General features: G+C 46.3%; 1 protein-coding gene across 1 annotated transcript in view; it reads left to right on the top strand.

The window, feature by feature from the left end:
- adgrv1 (adhesion G protein-coupled receptor V1) overlaps nt 1–14,585 on the top strand; it is a 328,646-nt gene extending 314,061 nt beyond the window's left edge. Inside the window, exon 90 of the mRNA XM_008103035.3 lies at nt 14,164–14,585. Within this exon, the coding sequence (XP_008101242.2) occupies nt 14,164–14,282 (119 nt within the window). The 3' untranslated portion in view covers nt 14,283–14,585. The remainder of the gene's footprint in view (nt 1–14,163) is intronic.
- The last annotated feature ends 3,445 nt before the right edge of the window (nt 14,586–18,030 follow it).

Genomic DNA, 18,030 nt, shown 5'->3' with positions numbered 1-18,030 from the left:
GTCCGAAATCCAAAGCAGGAGATGGCGTCCGTCAAGAAGACGACGGAAGGTCAAAGCTAATGAGATTAAGCACAAGTTTGCACAAACAAAAGCCCACACAATTCCTCCCGCCGTCTGACCCCAAATTCCAAAACAACTTACGTATCAGCACACGAAAACACACCAGTCTTCAGGAAAGCGTCCCACACAGATCCCAAGCGTTCGTCCAGATTACCTTGCCCAACGCAATTTGCAATTGCTCCCAAGCCTCATTTTATGCCAGTTACAAATCCTCATCACTATCAGCTGCCCTCCTTAACCCGGGTGTTTCCTCATCACTTTCCTCATCAGAGCTGGAACACCTCTGACTACGCCCCACAGCATCCCCAGCTGTGGATCCCGTCCCATCCCTCCAGCTTGTCCATGGGTCTAATCCTGAAGGTCCCCATTCATCTTCCATCCCATCATTGCCAGTGGCACCCAATTCCTCCCTCACCCGAGTCCAATCCATCTCATCCTCCTCCGAGCTAACCAGCCCCTCCTCCATTCTCTCCGTAAACCCCTCAAAAGACTCTTCGTCAGATGGTGCTGCAAAGATATCTCGCAGTCTCTTTCTTTCTCGCTCCTCGAGAGTATCTGACTCTCGAGGAGTCTTATGCCCACGTCTGCCAGTAACAGAGCCATGAGGCTCAATCATAACACTATCCCCTCTCACAAAGGCCTCCTCCCCCGAAGGCGGAGAGGTGGCAGTGATACCCTCCGCTATAGCACCACGACGACTGGAGGTATCTAATTTTAACAGTGAACGATGGAAAACTGGATGGACCTTTAAACTAGACGGTAAACGCAAACGAAACGCAACGGAAGAAATCTTTTTAACGATAGGAAAGGGACCCAAATACCGAGGCGCAAACTTTCCCCCAGCCTGTTTAATATGTTTGGAAGACAACCACACCAAATCCCCTTCTTCCAACTCCTCCCCTGCCTGCCTGCGGCGATCGGCCTGAGTCTTTTGCGTTGCCTTAGCTTCCAACAGTAAGCGACGGGCAACATCATGCAACGCAGCCATTTCCGAAGAGCGGTACACAGGGTCAGAAGAGACCACATTGGTCGACGGCGCCACACCTCCCCGTGGGTGAAAACCATACGTTAGCTCAAATGGCGTATGCTGACTAGACGAGTGCACCGCATTGTTGTAAGCGAACTCCGCCACCGGTAGCCACTTCACCCAAGCAGTGGGTTGATCTAAACAAAAACAACGTAAATATTGCTCTAAGAGCCCATTAACCCGTTCCGACTGACCATCCGTTTGCGGATGAAACGCAGAAGAAACGTTTAACTTAGTACCTAAGCACTCATGGAAGTGTTTCCAAAAGCGTGACACAAATTGCGGAGCCCTATCTGAAATAATCACCTCGGGAGCTCCGTGCAAACGATAGATGTGCTTAGTAAACAGTAAGGCCAACGTAGGGGCCGCCGGAATGGTTGAACAAGGAATAAAATGAGCCAGTTTGCTAAATAAATCCACCACCACCCAAATACAAGTATAACCCCCAGACTTAGGCAAATCCGAAATAAAATCCATGGAAATGATTTGCCATGGCCTCTCAGGAACAGGTAGAGACGACAACAAACCTCTAGGGCGCCCAACAGGCGTCTTACTCTGCTGGCAAACAGCGCAGCTGTCACAAAAGCGCAGAATGTCTTGCCGCATCTTTGGCCACCAGTAACTCCTGGTGATAAGCTGCACGGTCTTGAACCTGCCAAAGTGCCCAGCCATGGGTTCGTCATGGTGGGCTCTAATCACCTCCAACCTGAGGGCCCCCACTGGTACATAGACCTGCCCCCTGCGTACCAATACTCCGTCTTGATCTTGTAGATGAGGCAGTATTGTACGGTTACCTGCTGATAACAGCATAAGTTGCTCCTGAGTCCACACATCGTCCCTCTGAGCCTCAAGGATCTGGTCATGTAACCCGAGCTCATTATCTACAACACATAGAGAGGCAGTAGGCAAGATGGTCTGACATACTGTCACGACCCAGGCTGCAGAGCACCAATAACCATACACAGAGGCCAGAATCTATCTAATATCTTTATTGTAGGAATATATAAAGTTAATAAAAACAAGTGTAGAAAATAGTCCAGAATTAGACCTTTCAGGAAAGGTCAGAATTAGTCCAAAAAAGCAATGTCCAATAAGAAATATTAAGGTCCAAAGTTGTAATCCAATAACCGAAACACTCACTTTGCCAAGCAAAGTGAGGGGAGATGACAAGGTCCTTTAGTCCATGAAACTTGAGCGAGGCTAGGAAATAACTTGATACTTGAAACAAGGCTTGAACGTGGAACAAGGTAACTAAGAACAAGAACAAGGTCCGTGGAATAACTTGATAAATCCGTGGAACAAGGCAAGGATTGATCCTGGGAAACAAGGCAAAGTCCGTAGATAAACAAAGGCTGGGAAGCAAGGCGAAGGCTGGATAGCTAGGCAAGGCTTGAGCAGGAGCGAGGCTTGAATCGGAGCGCGCTGTCCAGACACAACTCGCTCCGTAGGCTGACGAATTGACTCCGCGAAGTTACTACGCGGGTAAAACACCTAAATAGAGTCTAGCTTTCCCGCCGAAGCAGTTCTCTGGGAATCAGAACCGAAAGCTAACTCTGAGACCAGATGTGAGACTCCCCAAAGATTCTCACGAGAAGCAGTCTTAATTGGCCACATTCTTAGCTGCAATCCTCGCACTCCTGCGCGAAGCTGAATCCAAACTTCTCTGTTGTTTACAAAACTCCCGGCGCAAGAATACGGGAGAAGTAGGCTCTGGGCTTGTTTGACATACTTCTGGGAGACAACTTTCTTGCAGGTGCAAGGTTCCCAGATCTGCCTGGGAAAGATCTGGCTGAGAGGAATCCAGTTCAGACTGGGAAGGTAAAAAACCCAAGTTTTCATCTTCATCAGGAATTACAATGTCCTGAGCAGGACTACAAGGCCCATGGGTCATCACACTATCCCCCTCCTCAAGGCCCCTCCCAAACTGGGGCCCTCTCCCCGAGGCGCGAGGTCGTGGTTTGGTGGGATAGGTCTGATGAAAGCGACGGGTTAGATCAGGAGCATGGACTGTGGAGGCGTCTTCCCAAGAGCGTTCCTCAGGGCCAAAACCCACCCAGTCAATGAGATATTGTAGGCGGCGGCGGTGAAAGCGAGAATCCAAAATGTCCTCAACCTCGAACTCCTCCTCCCCATTCATCAAAACAGGAGGGGGGGCCGGTTGGTCTGTATCAGGTCGCACACCATCCGCCGGAAGGAGCAGGGAACGGTGAAACACTGGGTGAATGCGCATTGAACGCGGAAGTTGGAGTTTGAAAGTCACGGGGTTTAATTGCGCCACCACTGGATAGGGACCAATGAAACGGGCATCTAACTTCCGGCAAGGGCGGTGGGAGGGCAGAAAGCGAGTGGACAGGAAAACCCGATCTCCTACCTTGATTTCGGGGCCCGGCTGGCGATGTTTGTCAGCATGGCGTTTATAGTCCTCCTTGGCTTGGTCCAGTTGCTGGAGCAAAAGTTGTTGCACCGCTGTGAGTTCCTGCAGCCAATCCTCTGCTGCGGGAACCTCTGAAGTTTCAATGACAGGGGGGAAGAAACGTGGATGGAAGCCGTAGTTTGCAAAGAACGGCGTTTCTTTTGTAGAAGCTTGAACTCCATTGTTGTAGGCAAACTCAGACAGTGGTAACAGAGAAGCCCAATTGTCCTGTTGATAGTTTACATAACAGCGAAGATACTGCTCCAAAGTGGCATTGGTGCGCTCCGTTTGCCCATCTGTTTGGGGATGATGAGCTGAAGATAAGCGAGAGTCTATGCCCAATAGTTTTTGTAGTGCCTTCCAAAAACGAGAGGTGAATTGAGATCCACGGTCTGTGACTAAACTCTTGGGCAATCCATGTAGTCTGAAAACATGTTGAAGAAATAGATCCGCAGTTTCCTTGGCCGTGGGGAGGCCTTCGCAGGGAATGAAATGGGCTAACTTGGTGAATAGGTCCACCACCACTAAGATCGTGGTGAATCCACAGGAAGGTGGTAGGTCAGTGATGAAATCCGCGGAAATTATTTCCCATGGGCGAGATGGGGTAGGAAGGGGGTGTAAAAGCCCTGAGGGCTTCTCCCTTCGTATCTTGGAGCGCTGGCATACTGGGCAGGTGTTGACATATTTTTCCACATCCTTGCGGATCTTGGGCCACCAAAAATCCCTTAGGATCAAATGCATAGTTTTAAATAGTCCGAAGTGTCCTGCTGGTTTGCAGTCATGACACAGACGAAGCGCTTTTTCCCTGCCCGGTCCGGGTGGGATATAAACATGATTTCTATAGCAGAGCAGCCCATCTTTAAGCGAAAAGGGGAAATGCAGACCTTGGCGAAGTTGGTCCTGCGCCCAGGCATCTGCTTGCTGACTAGCCCTGATTTCTTGAGCACAGATGGGTCCTGGAGTAGGGGAAGTTGAACCAATGGGAATGGATTTGGTGTTCCCCACCGTGAGCGTGGCAAAGTTCTCAGGTTGTAGCAGTTGGGATTCAAAGGTCTCCTTGCGTCCTGCAGCGTATTCCGGTTTACGTGACAGGGCGTCTGCTTGCTTGGTTTGGGCTGGGGTCACATAATGGATCTGGAAGTTGAAACGTTCAAAGAATAAAGCCCAACGTTGCTGCCTCTGATTTAGTTTGCGGGCAGTTCTTAGATGTTCTAGATTACGATGATCAGTGTGGACTTCAATGGGAAATTTGGCCCCTTCTAGCCAATGTCTCCAAGTTTCAAAGGCTGCCTTTATGGCCAGTAGTTCTTTTTCCCAAATGGTGTAATTCCTCTCTGGTGTGGTTAGTTGACGAGAATAAAAGGCACAGGGGTGGAGGTGATCTCCCACCGGTTGTAAGAGTACAGCCCCAATTGCCACATCAGAGGCGTCCGCTTGCACCACAAAAGGGGTTCCAGGATTTGGGTGCTGTAGAATTGGCTGGGAGGTGAATAGTTTCTTTAGTTGCTGGAACCCTTTCTCTGCTTGATCAGTCCAGCGGAAAGGCTGCTTTCCACGGATGCAGCTAGTGATGGGGTCGGACCAGCGGGCAAAATCTGGAATGAACTTGCGGTAGTAGTTCGCGAACCCCAAGAAACGCTGCACCTCTTTCTTGTTAGTTGGCGCCCGCCATTCCAATACTGCTGAAACTTTGGCTGGATCCATGGAAAGCCCTAGAGGCGAGATGCGGTAACCAAGGAAATCTACCTCTTGTAGATCAAAAGCGCATTTTTCCAGCTTGGCATAAAGTCCATGATCCCGCAATCGTTGTAACACCATTTTGACGTGGTTCTCATGTTCTGATTGTGATCTGGAAAACACCAAAAAATCGTCCAGGTAGATTATCAAGAACCTGTCTAGATAGTCCTGAAAAATGTCATTGACAAAATGCTGGAACGTTGCGGGGGCTCCGCATAAACCGAAATTCATAACTCGGGACTCAAATAATCCGAATTTGGTCTGGAAGGCGGTCTTCCACTCGTCCCCTTCCCTGATGCGAACTAAGTTGTAAGCCCCCCGAAGATCCAGCTTGGTGTAAACCTTGGCTCCTCGAAGCCGATCCAGTAGATCCGAGATTAAGGGCAGGGGATAGCTGTTCCGCTTGGTGATATTGTTCAATGCTCTGTAGTCCACCACCAAGCGTAGTTCCCCTGACTTCTTCTTCACAAACATCACTGGGGAGGCGGCTGGGGATTGAGAGGGTCTGATGAATCCCTTGCGAAGGTTTGTCTCTAGGAATTCCCTGAGAGCTTCTTGCTCTGGTTCAGTCAGGGAGTAGAGATGCCCTCGCGGGATCGGGGCCCCCTCCACCAAGTCAATGGCACAGTCATAAGGTCTATGTGGGGGTAATTTTTCGGCTTCTTTCTCATTGAATACATCCCAATACTCGGAGTACTTCTTTGGCAAGGTGATGATGGGCTCGGTGTCTGTGGCATGGCATACCTTGGCTACGAGGCAATGGTTTTGGCAGTACGGTGAAGCAAACTGCAGTTCTCTGTTGGACCAGGAGATGTTAGGGTCGTGGAGAGTCAGCCATGGAATTCCCAAAATCACAGGGAAATGGGGAACCTCGGTAACAAAGAAGGAAATCTCTTCCATATGTTCCCTTATCCACATCCTGGTGGGTTCCGACCACTGACTTACGGGGCCCGTCTTGAGGGGACGGCCGTCTATGGCTTGCACCACACGGGCATTCTTGAAATCATGATATTGTAATCCCAGAGAGTCGGCATACTCTCTATCGATGAAATTGTTGGTAGCTCCAGAGTCTATCATGGCGTGGATCATGACGGGTCCCCTTTTTGCTGACCATAATGTGACCACGAGAAGGAACAGGACCCCGGTTGGCGGCTCTTGGATGGATTTTTTGACCGGGTTGGCGAGCCTCTCTACACCCGGTCGTTGGCTTCCCCCGCCGGCTGTGTGCCAGTCGGCTCAGACGCCTTCGTCTCCGTGGAGGACGCCGCCGCAAGACGGGCGGCAGGCTTCCCTTTGGCTGGGCACTCTCTGGCGAAGTGGCCCCCGTTCCCGCAGTACCAGCAGAGGTTTAAGCGTTGACGACGGGCCTTCTCGGCGGCATCTAGTCTGGGACGCACATTGCCCAACTGCATCGGCACCTCCTCGCCTCCTCTGGGGTATGGGGTTGGCGGTGGGGGTCTCCACACCGGACGTGGCTGAACGCTGGCGGGAGCGGGGGGTTTTGCCCCGGCTCTACTGCCCTGGCCTCGAACCCACTGTTTCCTGTTGGCAATCATGACTTCAGCCCGTAAACATTGATCAATGAGTGCCTCGAGGGTCTGGGGAGGATCCACCTTGGAGATTTCTTCCAGCATTTCAATGTTGAGACCCTCCCGGAATTGTCCCCTGAGGGCTACATCGTTCCAGCCGGTGTTGTGGGCCAGCACTCGGAACTCGGCTATATACTGAGACATAGGTCTGTCTCCTTGGAAAAGGCGACGGAGTTTGTGACCGGCTGCCTCCAAATTGTCCTCGATTCCCCAAGTCTCCTTGAGGTGGTCCAAGAAGTGTTGCGCTGATCTTAGGTGTGGAGAGGCTTGGTCGAACAGTGCCGTCGCCCAGCTGGCCGCTGGCCCGTCTAGAAGACTGTAAACCCATGCCACTTTGATGTCTTCTTGGGGAAACTCGGCAGCACAGGCCTCCAGATAAGCTTGACATTGGCGACGGAAGACATGAACCTTAGAAGCTTCTCCAGTAAACTTGGTTGGCAACGCCATGGCCGGAAGACGAACACCGCGTTCCTTCAAACCCCTTATTTCTCCATCCTGTGCATTGAGCTTATCACGGATTCGGTCCACCTCTTCCTTGTCGATGGTGTAGGTAATCGGCTGGCCGCTCGGCCCAGGTACGACTCCGGTAGACATTCTGGCCGAGGTTAATTGGTGCTTAGGGTGGCGGAGTCAAACTGTCACGACCCAGGCTGCAGAGCACCAATAACCATACACAGAGGCCAGAATCTATCTAATATCTTTATTGTAGGAATATATAAAGTTAATAAAAACAAGTGTAGAAAATAGTCCAGAATTAGACCTTTCAGGAAAGGTCAGAATTAGTCCAAAAAAGCAATGTCCAATAAGAAATATTAAGGTCCAAAGTTGTAATCCAATAACCGAAACACTCACTTTGCCAAGCAAAGTGAGGGGAGATGACAAGGTCCTTTAGTCCATGAAACTTGAGCGAGGCTAGGAAATAACTTGATACTTGAAACAAGGCTTGAACGTGGAACAAGGTAACTAAGAACAAGAACAAGGTCCGTGGAATAACTTGATAAATCCGTGGAACAAGGCAAGGATTGATCCTGGGAAACAAGGCAAAGTCCGTAGATAAACAAAGGCTGGGAAGCAAGGCGAAGGCTGGATAGCTAGGCAAGGCTTGAGCAGGAGCGAGGCTTGAATCGGAGCGCGCTGTCCAGACACAACTCGCTCCGTAGGCTGACGAATTGACTCCGCGAAGTTACTACGCGGGTAAAACACCTAAATAGAGTCTAGCTTTCCCGCCGAAGCAGTTCTCTGGGAATCAGAACCGAAAGCTAACTCTGAGACCAGATGTGAGACTCCCCAAAGATTCTCACGAGAAGCAGTCTTAATTGGCCACATTCTTAGCTGCAATCCTCGCACTCCTGCGCGAAGCTGAATCCAAACTTCTCTGTTGTTTACAAAACTCCCGGCGCAAGAATACGGGAGAAGTAGGCTCTGGGCTTGTTTGACATACTTCTGGGAGACAACTTTCTTGCAGGTGCAAGGTTCCCAGATCTGCCTGGGAAAGATCTGGCTGAGAGGAATCCAGTTCAGACTGGGAAGGTAAAAAACCCAAGTTTTCATCTTCATCAGGAATTACAATGTCCTGAGCAGGACTACAAGGCCCATGGGTCATCACACATACTACCTGCTCATTGGTCTTAAACTCCGGCTTGCGGGACAAGGCGTCGGCCCGCAAGTTTGCCTTCCCCTCCACGAACTGCACTTTGAAGTTAAACCTGGAGAAAAACAAAGCCCATCGGATTTGACGCTGGTTTAACTTTTTTGCTGTTTGCAAGTGCTCCAAATTCTTGTGATCAGACCTGACCACGATTTGGTGCCGCGCCCCTTCTAGCCAGTGCCGCCACACCTCAAACGCCACCTTAATCGCCAACAACTCCTTCTCCCATATGGTATAGTTCTGCTCGAATGGTGTTAGTTGCCGCGAGTAAAATCCACAGGGACGCAAGGTCCCTGAGGAATCTTTCTGAGACAATACAGCCCCCAACGCGTAGCTAGAAGCGTCCGCTTCTACCACGAACGGTTTGTCAACATCAGGATGTGTTAGTATGTTGTCTGATTGAAAGCTAGACTTTAGTTGTAAAAACGCGTCGTGAGCTTCCCGCCCCCACACAAATGGCTGTTTCTTACGCAGGAGCTGCGTCAAAGGCACCGTGAGCTTTGCAAAATTCGGAATAAACTCCCGGTAGTAATTCGCGAATCCTAAGAACCTTTGCACATCCTTCTTAGTCTTAAGCTCCTGCCATGAGTTGACGGCGTCAACCTTATGTGGGTCCATTTTAAGTTCCCTACCTGACACTACATGACCTAGGAACTCCACTTCAGGCACATGAAAGACGCACTTGGAAGCCTTGGCGAAGAGCCCATTAGCCCGCAGACGGTGCAGAACCTGCTTGACATGTTGACGATGTTCTTTCTCGTCCTTAGAAAAAATCAAGATATCATCCAAATAAATCACTAAAAATTGGTCAATTAGGTCCCTAAACACATCGTTCATGAACCTCTGGAAGACCGCAGGCGCATTGCAAAGTCCGAAAGGCATGACTCGGAACTCGTGGCATCCGAAGCACGTGTTAAATGCCGTCTTCCATTCATCACCTTCCCGTATTCGGATTAAGTTATACGCCCCCCGCAGGTCAAGCTTGGTAAAGACCTTAGCCCCTTGCACCCTTGATAACAGTTCCGAGATTAAAGGCAGCGGGTACCTATCCCGAATGGTGTATTTGTTTAGGATCCGATAATCGCAGACCAACCTAAGTTCCCCAGTCTTTTTGGCTACAAAGAATACCGGTGCCGCAGTTGGAGAGCTAGATGGGCGAATAAACCCCTTGGCTAAATTTTCATCTAGGAACTCTCGCAAAGCTTGCCTTTCCGGTACAGTCAAGGCATACAGCCTCCCTGCTGGCAATTTCGCACCTTCCGCTAGCTTAATGGCGCAATCATACGGCCTGTGCGGCGGTAACTTGTCCGCTTCTTTTTTACAAAATACATCAGAGAACTCCCCGTACTCAGCAGGCACTCCCTCCATATCAGATTGAGAAACGTTCAGAGTGCAACAATCCTGCCTCTTTAAGGTCAACTTACGCGTCACCCAATCTACTTGTGGATTTACTACAGCTAGCCAATCCATCCCCAGGATCACATCGTATCTGGGCAAGCTTGTAATATCCCACACAAACGTTCCCGTTACTCCCTGCACCTCCCACATTACTGCTGAGGTCTCATGGTTAACCACCCCAGTCTCCAGCAGTCTCCCATCCGCTCCTTCCACCCACATGTCGCATGCCTTGCGCACTCTAGGAATGCCATGCTTCCTAGCAAACTCAATATCCACGTAAGAGACCGTAGCCCCTGAGTCCAGCAGTGCCAAAGTAGAAACAAGTTCCTTCCCCCCAACAGATAATGTAATGGGTACGAAAACATGCTTCCTCCCCTCAGTTGACTGCTTTAGTAGCCCTAATGCGTTGGACTCACGTCGCACTAGGGCTGGCCTTTTCCCGAAAGCTGGGAAGGTTTCACATTACAGTTTTTGGCAAAATGCCCAGTATTCCCGCAGTACAAACACAACCCCAGCTGCCTCCTGCGGTTCTTTTCTTCTGTAGACAGCTTTTTAAAGACCCCAAGCTCCATAGGCTCTTCCCCCATCACCACAGGTGCCCTGGTTACATGCATAGGTGGCGCACACATTGTTTTCGAGTGTTTACGGGACTCGAACCTGGCGTCCAAACGCAGCACCTTAGCTACTAAGGCATCCCAATTCTCAGCCGGCTCTAAGCGTGCTAATTCATCCTGGAGATAATCACTTAACCCAGCAGTAAACAAAAGCATGAATGCATTTTCCCCCCAGTCCAGCTGGTGGCGATACAAATTAAACTTATTTAAGTAATCCAAAACAGTCCCCTTTCCCTGTTTCAACCGATACAGAGCCCACCCAGCATTCTCCGTGCGGAGAGGGTCCCCAAAAGTGTCAGTTAGTAACTTCTTGAAATTATTCAAATTGTCCTTGACTGGGTCATTTCCCAAAATTAAATTAGTGGCCCATTGTCCTGCAGGACCAGTCAACAAACTCAAAATAAATGCCACCTTGCTAGTGTCTGTAGGGTAAGCATGAGCACTGAGCTGGGAAAAATAAAGCTCAACTTGTGCCAGAAAAGTTGGCAACTTGCACCTGGTTCCGTCAAAGCGTTCCGGAGTCAAAATATGTCCTTTAACAGCATTAGCTGTTTGACTGACAGTAAAGGCCGTTTGTAATTGATCGAACTTAGCCCTTAACTCATCCATCGTCTTCCTGATGGGATTTATTACTGCAATAAACCTTTTTTATGGCGTTGGGCAATCTGTCAAAGACAGAACGCCACAAGATCAAAGATAACAGAGTTTATTGGATAACAGAACTCAAAATGCCCGTAAAATACAAGGGCCAGGCAGTATTAGCCTTTAAAAGCAAAAAGGGGCAAGGAAAAACGTTCAAAAGATAAACCGGATTAAACCGGAGTTTAATCCGGGTAAAAACAAAACAGCTTGCTTCAGCCTGGGGATAAACAAAACAGAAGCCGGGGAACAAAGTGTTCAAAAGAATGCAATTAATTGGCAGCAGATTCCTCTCTGCTGCCAGCACTGTGCTTTGAGTAACTTGAGTCACTCCTCCACACAGCAGGCAAGATTTCCAATACACACAGATCAGCCGAGGATTGAAGCAGTAGAGTAGACCCAGTTCCTTTCCGTAGTTCAAGCCAGAAGCAGACGTTTGTAGTTTCACCAAGTCCGAGTAGGGGGAAGTCAAGCCGTGGTCAGTTCAGTCCGAAATCCAAAGCAGGAGATGGCGTCTGTCAAGAAGACGACGGAAGGTCAAAGCTAATGAGATTAAGCACAAGTTTGCACAAACAAAAGCCCACACAATTCCTCCCGCCGTCTGACCCCAAATTCCAAAACAACTTACGTATCAGCACACGAAAACACACCAGTCTTCAGGAAAGCGTCCCACACAGATCCCAAGCGTTCGTCCAGATTACCTTGCCCAACGCAATTTGCAATTGCTCCCAAGCCTCATTTTATGCCAGTTACAAATCCTCATCACTATCAGCTGCCCTCCTTAACCCGGGCGTTTCCTCATCACTTTCCTCATCAGAGCTGGAACACCTCTGACTACGCCCCACAGCATCCCCAGCTGTGGATCCCGTCCCATCCCTCCAGCTTGTCCATGGGTCTAATCCTGAAGGTCCCCATTCATCTTCCATCCCATCATTGCCAGTGGCACCCAATTCCTCCCTCACCCGAGTCCAATCCATCTCATCCTCCTCCGAGCTAACCAGCCCCTCCTCCATTCTCTCCGTAAACCCCTCAAAAGACTCTTCGTCAGATGGTGCTGCAAAGATATCTCGCAGTCTCTTTCTTTCTCGCTCCTCGAGAGTATCTGACTCTCGAGGAGTCTTACGCCCACGTCTGCCAGTAACAGAGCCATGAGGCTCAATCATAACACTAGGTTTTATATTAGATTACAATTTAAAAATTTATTCGGTAACTGAGCAGCTGATGATACCAGCCCTCCTGTAAATAGGTATAATCCAGATTTAGTAGGCCAGATTTGTTGCTGGTACAACTCATGTAGAGTCAATGAAAATGACTTTGCTCACTCCATTGAGCCCCTTCAGCCTTTGGTCATTTGTAACTGGCTTAACTGGAAAGCAGTTTCTGGCATCAGTCCCTTTTTCATGACTGTGTTTAATTATGCTTGCATGCACTTCTGAATAAATAAGAATTTCAGGTCTTGAAATGCCCAACTAAGGGTTGGGCAACTTTTTAACGCTTTATTTACTTTTCCTAAGGCCAGAGCACAGTGTGTTCACTCAGACAACAGTAATATGTTTGGGCCACTTGTAGAAGAAGTGGGAAGTGGGAAGAAGAAGCTTGGCTGCTGCGTCTGGCTTTTTTTTTTTACATGCAGAAATCAAGGCCCCCTGAAGATGCTTGTGATAGCAGCCTAATAAGCTCTACTACCCATCTCTGTAGATGAAATTCCTAGGGGCATTGTATTGGTTAACTTAATGTCATCTTGATATAATGCTACTCCAAGGACTCCTTCATCTGGTACAGACTTTTGCCCAATTCCCTTTGGTACCACTGATGCTACATGGGGACTACCACTGGCATTGTGCAAACATTAGTCACTATCCCTTGAGTCCTATTCCCCATACAGATGTTTTCTCTGCTGATATGAGGTCCTGACAGTGTAAGAAGGATGAGGAGCAAGAAGCAGTGTAATTTTTAATCTCTTTCTGCATCCATGTGTGTGTTGAGGATATGATCACACTCATTGTTTTGCACTCATTCAAACCACCCAAAAAACTTTAGTCTTGTGGAGGAAATGGAATCTTACAGTTTCCAAACACTTTCACAAAGCCACAGCCTCCAAGACCTCTTTGTAACAGCTTATGCAACCAAATCCTTCTGCAGATGGGATGAAATGTTTACTTTAGAAGAGATCTGTTGGAGATCCTGCTATCAACTCATTTCTGATGTGTGTGTGGGCGACTTCAAGGTCACCAGCAAAATTCTTTGTGCATATATATATGCATATTCATATACATATGTATACAAGCATGTGCATAACCACAGTCACAATAATCACAGCAAGTCTTAGCACTTCAGAAAGGCAATCTCTCTAAAAAAAATAGAATCCTACCAGTTAAAGATATAACCTTCTGTGTTATTTCTTGCTTGCAAAAATCCAGAGTGGGTGGGAATGTGGAAAAAGTAAGGAAAAGATGACATGTTTTAAAGGCAACAATTAACAGTTACTTTTAAAAGATCCAACACATTTGGGTGGGAGAAATTTTCTTTTGGAGCAGCTTAGTTGATCTCATCAAAGATCAGCCAAAACCATATTACAAGGCTATCCCTCCCATTAGTCAGTCTGAGACAGCAATACTGTATAGTAGCATGTCATGAAAATGTTGCAAATGGTTATTTAATTTTTATTTGTACAGCCAAGAACGGAGAGAGCTGCTTCAGCCTCATGTGGGATTTGTTTCAGTGCCTCAGGCAACAAAACGCTAGGGAAACAGAATATCATGCAAATGTTTTGCATGACAGTGACACACAAAATTGCTTTAGCTGACCTTTGATGAGTTTGACCTTATCATTCAAAATGCTTGGGTCTTAAATGGCTTCTAATGCATGTTTTTCCCCTTTTGTTCAAGAAATCCAGGCCAGACAGTAAAATAATTATACTGGGAACATGAAAGCTAATGTCAGAAAAAAAAGAAATGGGATTGGTTTTCTATCTGCAGGATATGCTAACATTTTGGTTTCTAACCCTCTTAAATTATATTTTGTTTTCTGTCTTTCAGGGGCAGGCCTTAATATCAGTGACACCGAGTCTTGCCATGGCAGCCAAGATGGAAGCACCATGGTTAATTCCCAGATTGTAGAGCTTAGACGGATACCTATAGCTGACACTCATCTCTAGGAACATCTTTTATGTTATTTTTAAAAAAATCTAATCTCCATGTTTTTATATCTGCTGTTTTATGTTTTTCCCCTAAAAACACACCAGTATAAACAGATGTGTAGTATAATGCTGTGAATAGTAGTTGGGTGACTAACAAAAGTGGGGTGGGAATAATGGGACAGAAAACATGGAAACTCCCACAGTGAAAATGATGGCTCAGATTTAAACCCATTAACTTAGATGCCCATATTCCACTGTGTAGACTATTTTTAATTAACCTGAATATGTATGCCTGTTTTAATAAAAACTGGTAAGAATGAAGCTAATGGAATTTGTGTGGCTGATTGCTGTGCCAAAGATACAATACCCTCCAACATTTCACAGGTAAAAACCAGGTCACCTGTGGCCAAGAAACATCAAAGTGTGGTCAAGATGCCAAAACATGTTGATAAGGAAGCGTGCACAAGCTAGAAGAGGCTGCAGCAGTTTTGTTTTGCCTGAGCCTACTTGGAAAGGCAAAATTTTCCCTTCTCCTCTTCTTTCTCCCTCCTGAGTTGAGTCCTGAATAATCTGGCAGTTTATACCATTTTGCAGCAATTGAAGTAACATTGAGGACAAAAGTGGGAATGCGAGCAGAACAGAAACATTTGCCAAATTGTGACTGTTGGGCAGCATGAGGTACCAAACATACTTTTGCAAACTTCTAATTCTTTTAATCTCACAGATGATATATTTCAGCATTTCTATCCTTCTTTCCAACTGATTTATAGCATTTATAAAAAAAACAACAGATAAGAACAAGAACTACATTCTTAAACAAAACTAAAAAACATAACCCAGGCCACTAGGTGTTTCCTCCCACGGGATGAGTTTGTATCAGTTCCCCCCTTTAGATAAAGAAAGATCATATAACTGGAACAGGCCCTGACATGGTTTTTGTTTGTGCCATTGACTGAGCAGGCCATCAACAGCATCAAGATGTAGTCATTTCTAGGACCTGCCTGCCTTCCCCATCAGCCGTAATGAAATTGCAGCATCAAAGCAAAACCAAGCCAAAATCTTATTTCTGCCCCACAAAGTAATATGTTTGTATATGTTTGGTTCACTTTATCATTTCTGAAGACATTTGCTTTTCAAAGCATGAAGATATCTGTTCTGTGAGCATGACCCAGTTCTGCCCAGTACTTCATTTCGAAGATATCAGGCATTCAGTGTGTGTGTGTGTAGCGGGGGGGGGGGGGATGATAACTGTGATCAAGAGGAAGATTAAGAGAAACGATCCTGGCTCACCAGAAAGATTGAGGGGTTGTTCCTCCTACATGTGTGTGGTGGTTTGTGTATATGTGTTTGTATGTTTCTCTGACTATCATAAATCTGCCTTTTGGTTTGGATTTTTGGTTTGGGTTTGCTTTGCTACTGTAAATAGGTGATTTGATATCTAGTGCTCAGAACCCCAGCACCACCACCACCCCAATATTGATGGCTTTTTGCAACTCCTATTGTTATTGCTGATTTGTTTGAGCCTGTAAAATTGATGTTAGTACAGAAATGGCCTATATCAAATAACAAGTCCCAGATAGAGTAGACCCATAGTAGCTTGGTAAGTCAACACTTGAATAACTTCCATAGATTCCATGAATTTAGTGTAGTTGGAATTAGCAAGTGGAATTAATGAATTCAAAAGAGAAGCCTTCCGTTTTTGAATTCTCACCTTAGGCAAGTTATTCTTTTTGTTACTGCACCAGTTTTTCAGCTATGGAGGAACTGGTACAACAATGGCTTTCTAATCACCAGTCTCCATTATAAAGGGAATGATGGAGATGCACTAGGCCAAAAACAATTAGCACTGTTGACTGCAGCAGGATTATATCAACTATTGCAGAGTGGCCAACTTCAACAAGAACTTTGTACCACCATCACTACAGTATTGGGAATCCCAGTTTGCAATTTGAACTAACAATGGCTGAATCTACACTGTAAATTATACTCTTTTCCCAGATTATCTTTCAGTATAGATTCATACAGTCTAGTTTGAAGCAAATAATCTGGGATCTGATCCTGGAATATAGGGCAGTGTGGATCCAGCCATTAATCACTTTTGGGAGTCAGTAATGGCTGACATTTGCAGATATGACAACTGAAAACAATAATATGTTAAAACTCTAAATGACCTGGGGGGCAGGCTTACTCTATGTAATTACATTGAATTATTTAATATTGGTCAACAGAGCTCATGCTCATCAGTCCATTAAAAGACCTTTACATAAACTCTGGTTCCAGTGGAAAATTTCAACATGATGTTATTAAGTAAGACTTGCTCAATCACTCTGTGGAGGTAGTACTGTCCCAATTCTTTGAATGGCATGCAATATACGTGCTACAACGTGTACTCCAAAACCCTTTTCTTTTAAAAAAAAAATGTACTCTAAACTTGAATACTGACTGTTCTGCCACTTCTTCATGTTTCACAATTGGTTTGTCCATGGAATTGCTCAGGCTCTGTCTATGGAACAAGTATGGCTCCTGCTGCTAACAGCCAGTACTGGCAATCTTGCCTAGGTTAGGATGACATTGTTTTCAGACCACTGTAAAAAAATTTTTTACCACCACAGATGATTATACTCACTAAGGATGTATTGAAATGATTTTATTGATCAGCCAATTGGCCTTATGAAAACAACAATATAAACACAACATACAGGATACATCAAGTTCAAGTAAAATTATAAATATACTAGTACAGATAGATGGAGCCCCCAGTGGTGCAGCAGATTAAACCACTGAGCGGCTGAACTTGCTGACTGAAAGGTCAGCGGTTTGAATCCAGGGAGCAAAGTGAGTTCCCACAGATAGCCCCAGTTTCTGCCAACCCAGCAGTTCGAAAACTTGCAAATCTGAGTAGATCAATAGGTACCGCTCCAGCAGGAAGGTAACGGCACTCTATGCAGTCATGCTGACCACATGACCTTGGAGGTGTCTATGGACATCGCCAGCTCTTTGACTTAGAAATGAAGATGAGCACCAATCCTCAGAGTCAGATACGACTAGACTTAATGTCAGGGGAAAACATTTACCTTTACCTTAAAGATAAAAAAGTGGGATGACCAACTTATATGTACCTTATTCTTAGGTTTACACATCAGATATTCTCACCCCCCCTTACACTGTATACCATGTCTCTCCATAGACTCCATTTGTTCAAATCTGGTCCTTGAAATTCAAGCAATTCTTGAGTGTCTTGGCATATCAAACTAAGGATATATGATTTCCAGTTAGAATGAAATAACACCAGCGTCTTATACACACAAACTAGAGTGGGGCAAGGTGGAGTGGAATATATCAAAGCACTACAACACTGGGGATGAGAAGATATTTTGAGACAACAGATACAAAAACAAATAATCAAACTGTAACAGGACATGTTTTTGCTACTTTTTAAAAAACCTTTCACCTTAGAGGTTATTTAAAAAGTTTTTCAATGAGATCAAAAAAATATTAGTCTTAACAAATGTGGAAGACCTGATCAATACAGTAGAAGTCGTCAGATCCTTAGGGGCAAGTGACCATGTGCTTCTGCAGTTTGTGATACAATGGAAGGCTGAAACTAAGACAAGTCAAACACGCATTCTGGACTTTAAGAGAGCTGACTTCCAAAAAATGAAGGAAATACTGAGCAGCATTCCATGGACGCCAATATTAAAAGACAAGGGAGTTAACGATGGATGGGAGTTTTTTAAAAGTGAAATACTCAAGGCGCAAATGCAAA

Source organism: Anolis carolinensis, chromosome 2 (genome assembly GCF_035594765.1).
Source record: "Anolis carolinensis isolate JA03-04 chromosome 2, rAnoCar3.1.pri, whole genome shotgun sequence".
NCBI lineage: Eukaryota > Metazoa > Chordata > Lepidosauria > Squamata > Dactyloidae > Anolis > Anolis carolinensis.
Note: the sequence above shows the minus strand (reverse complement) of the source record. Positions and strands in the feature narration are given on the sequence as shown.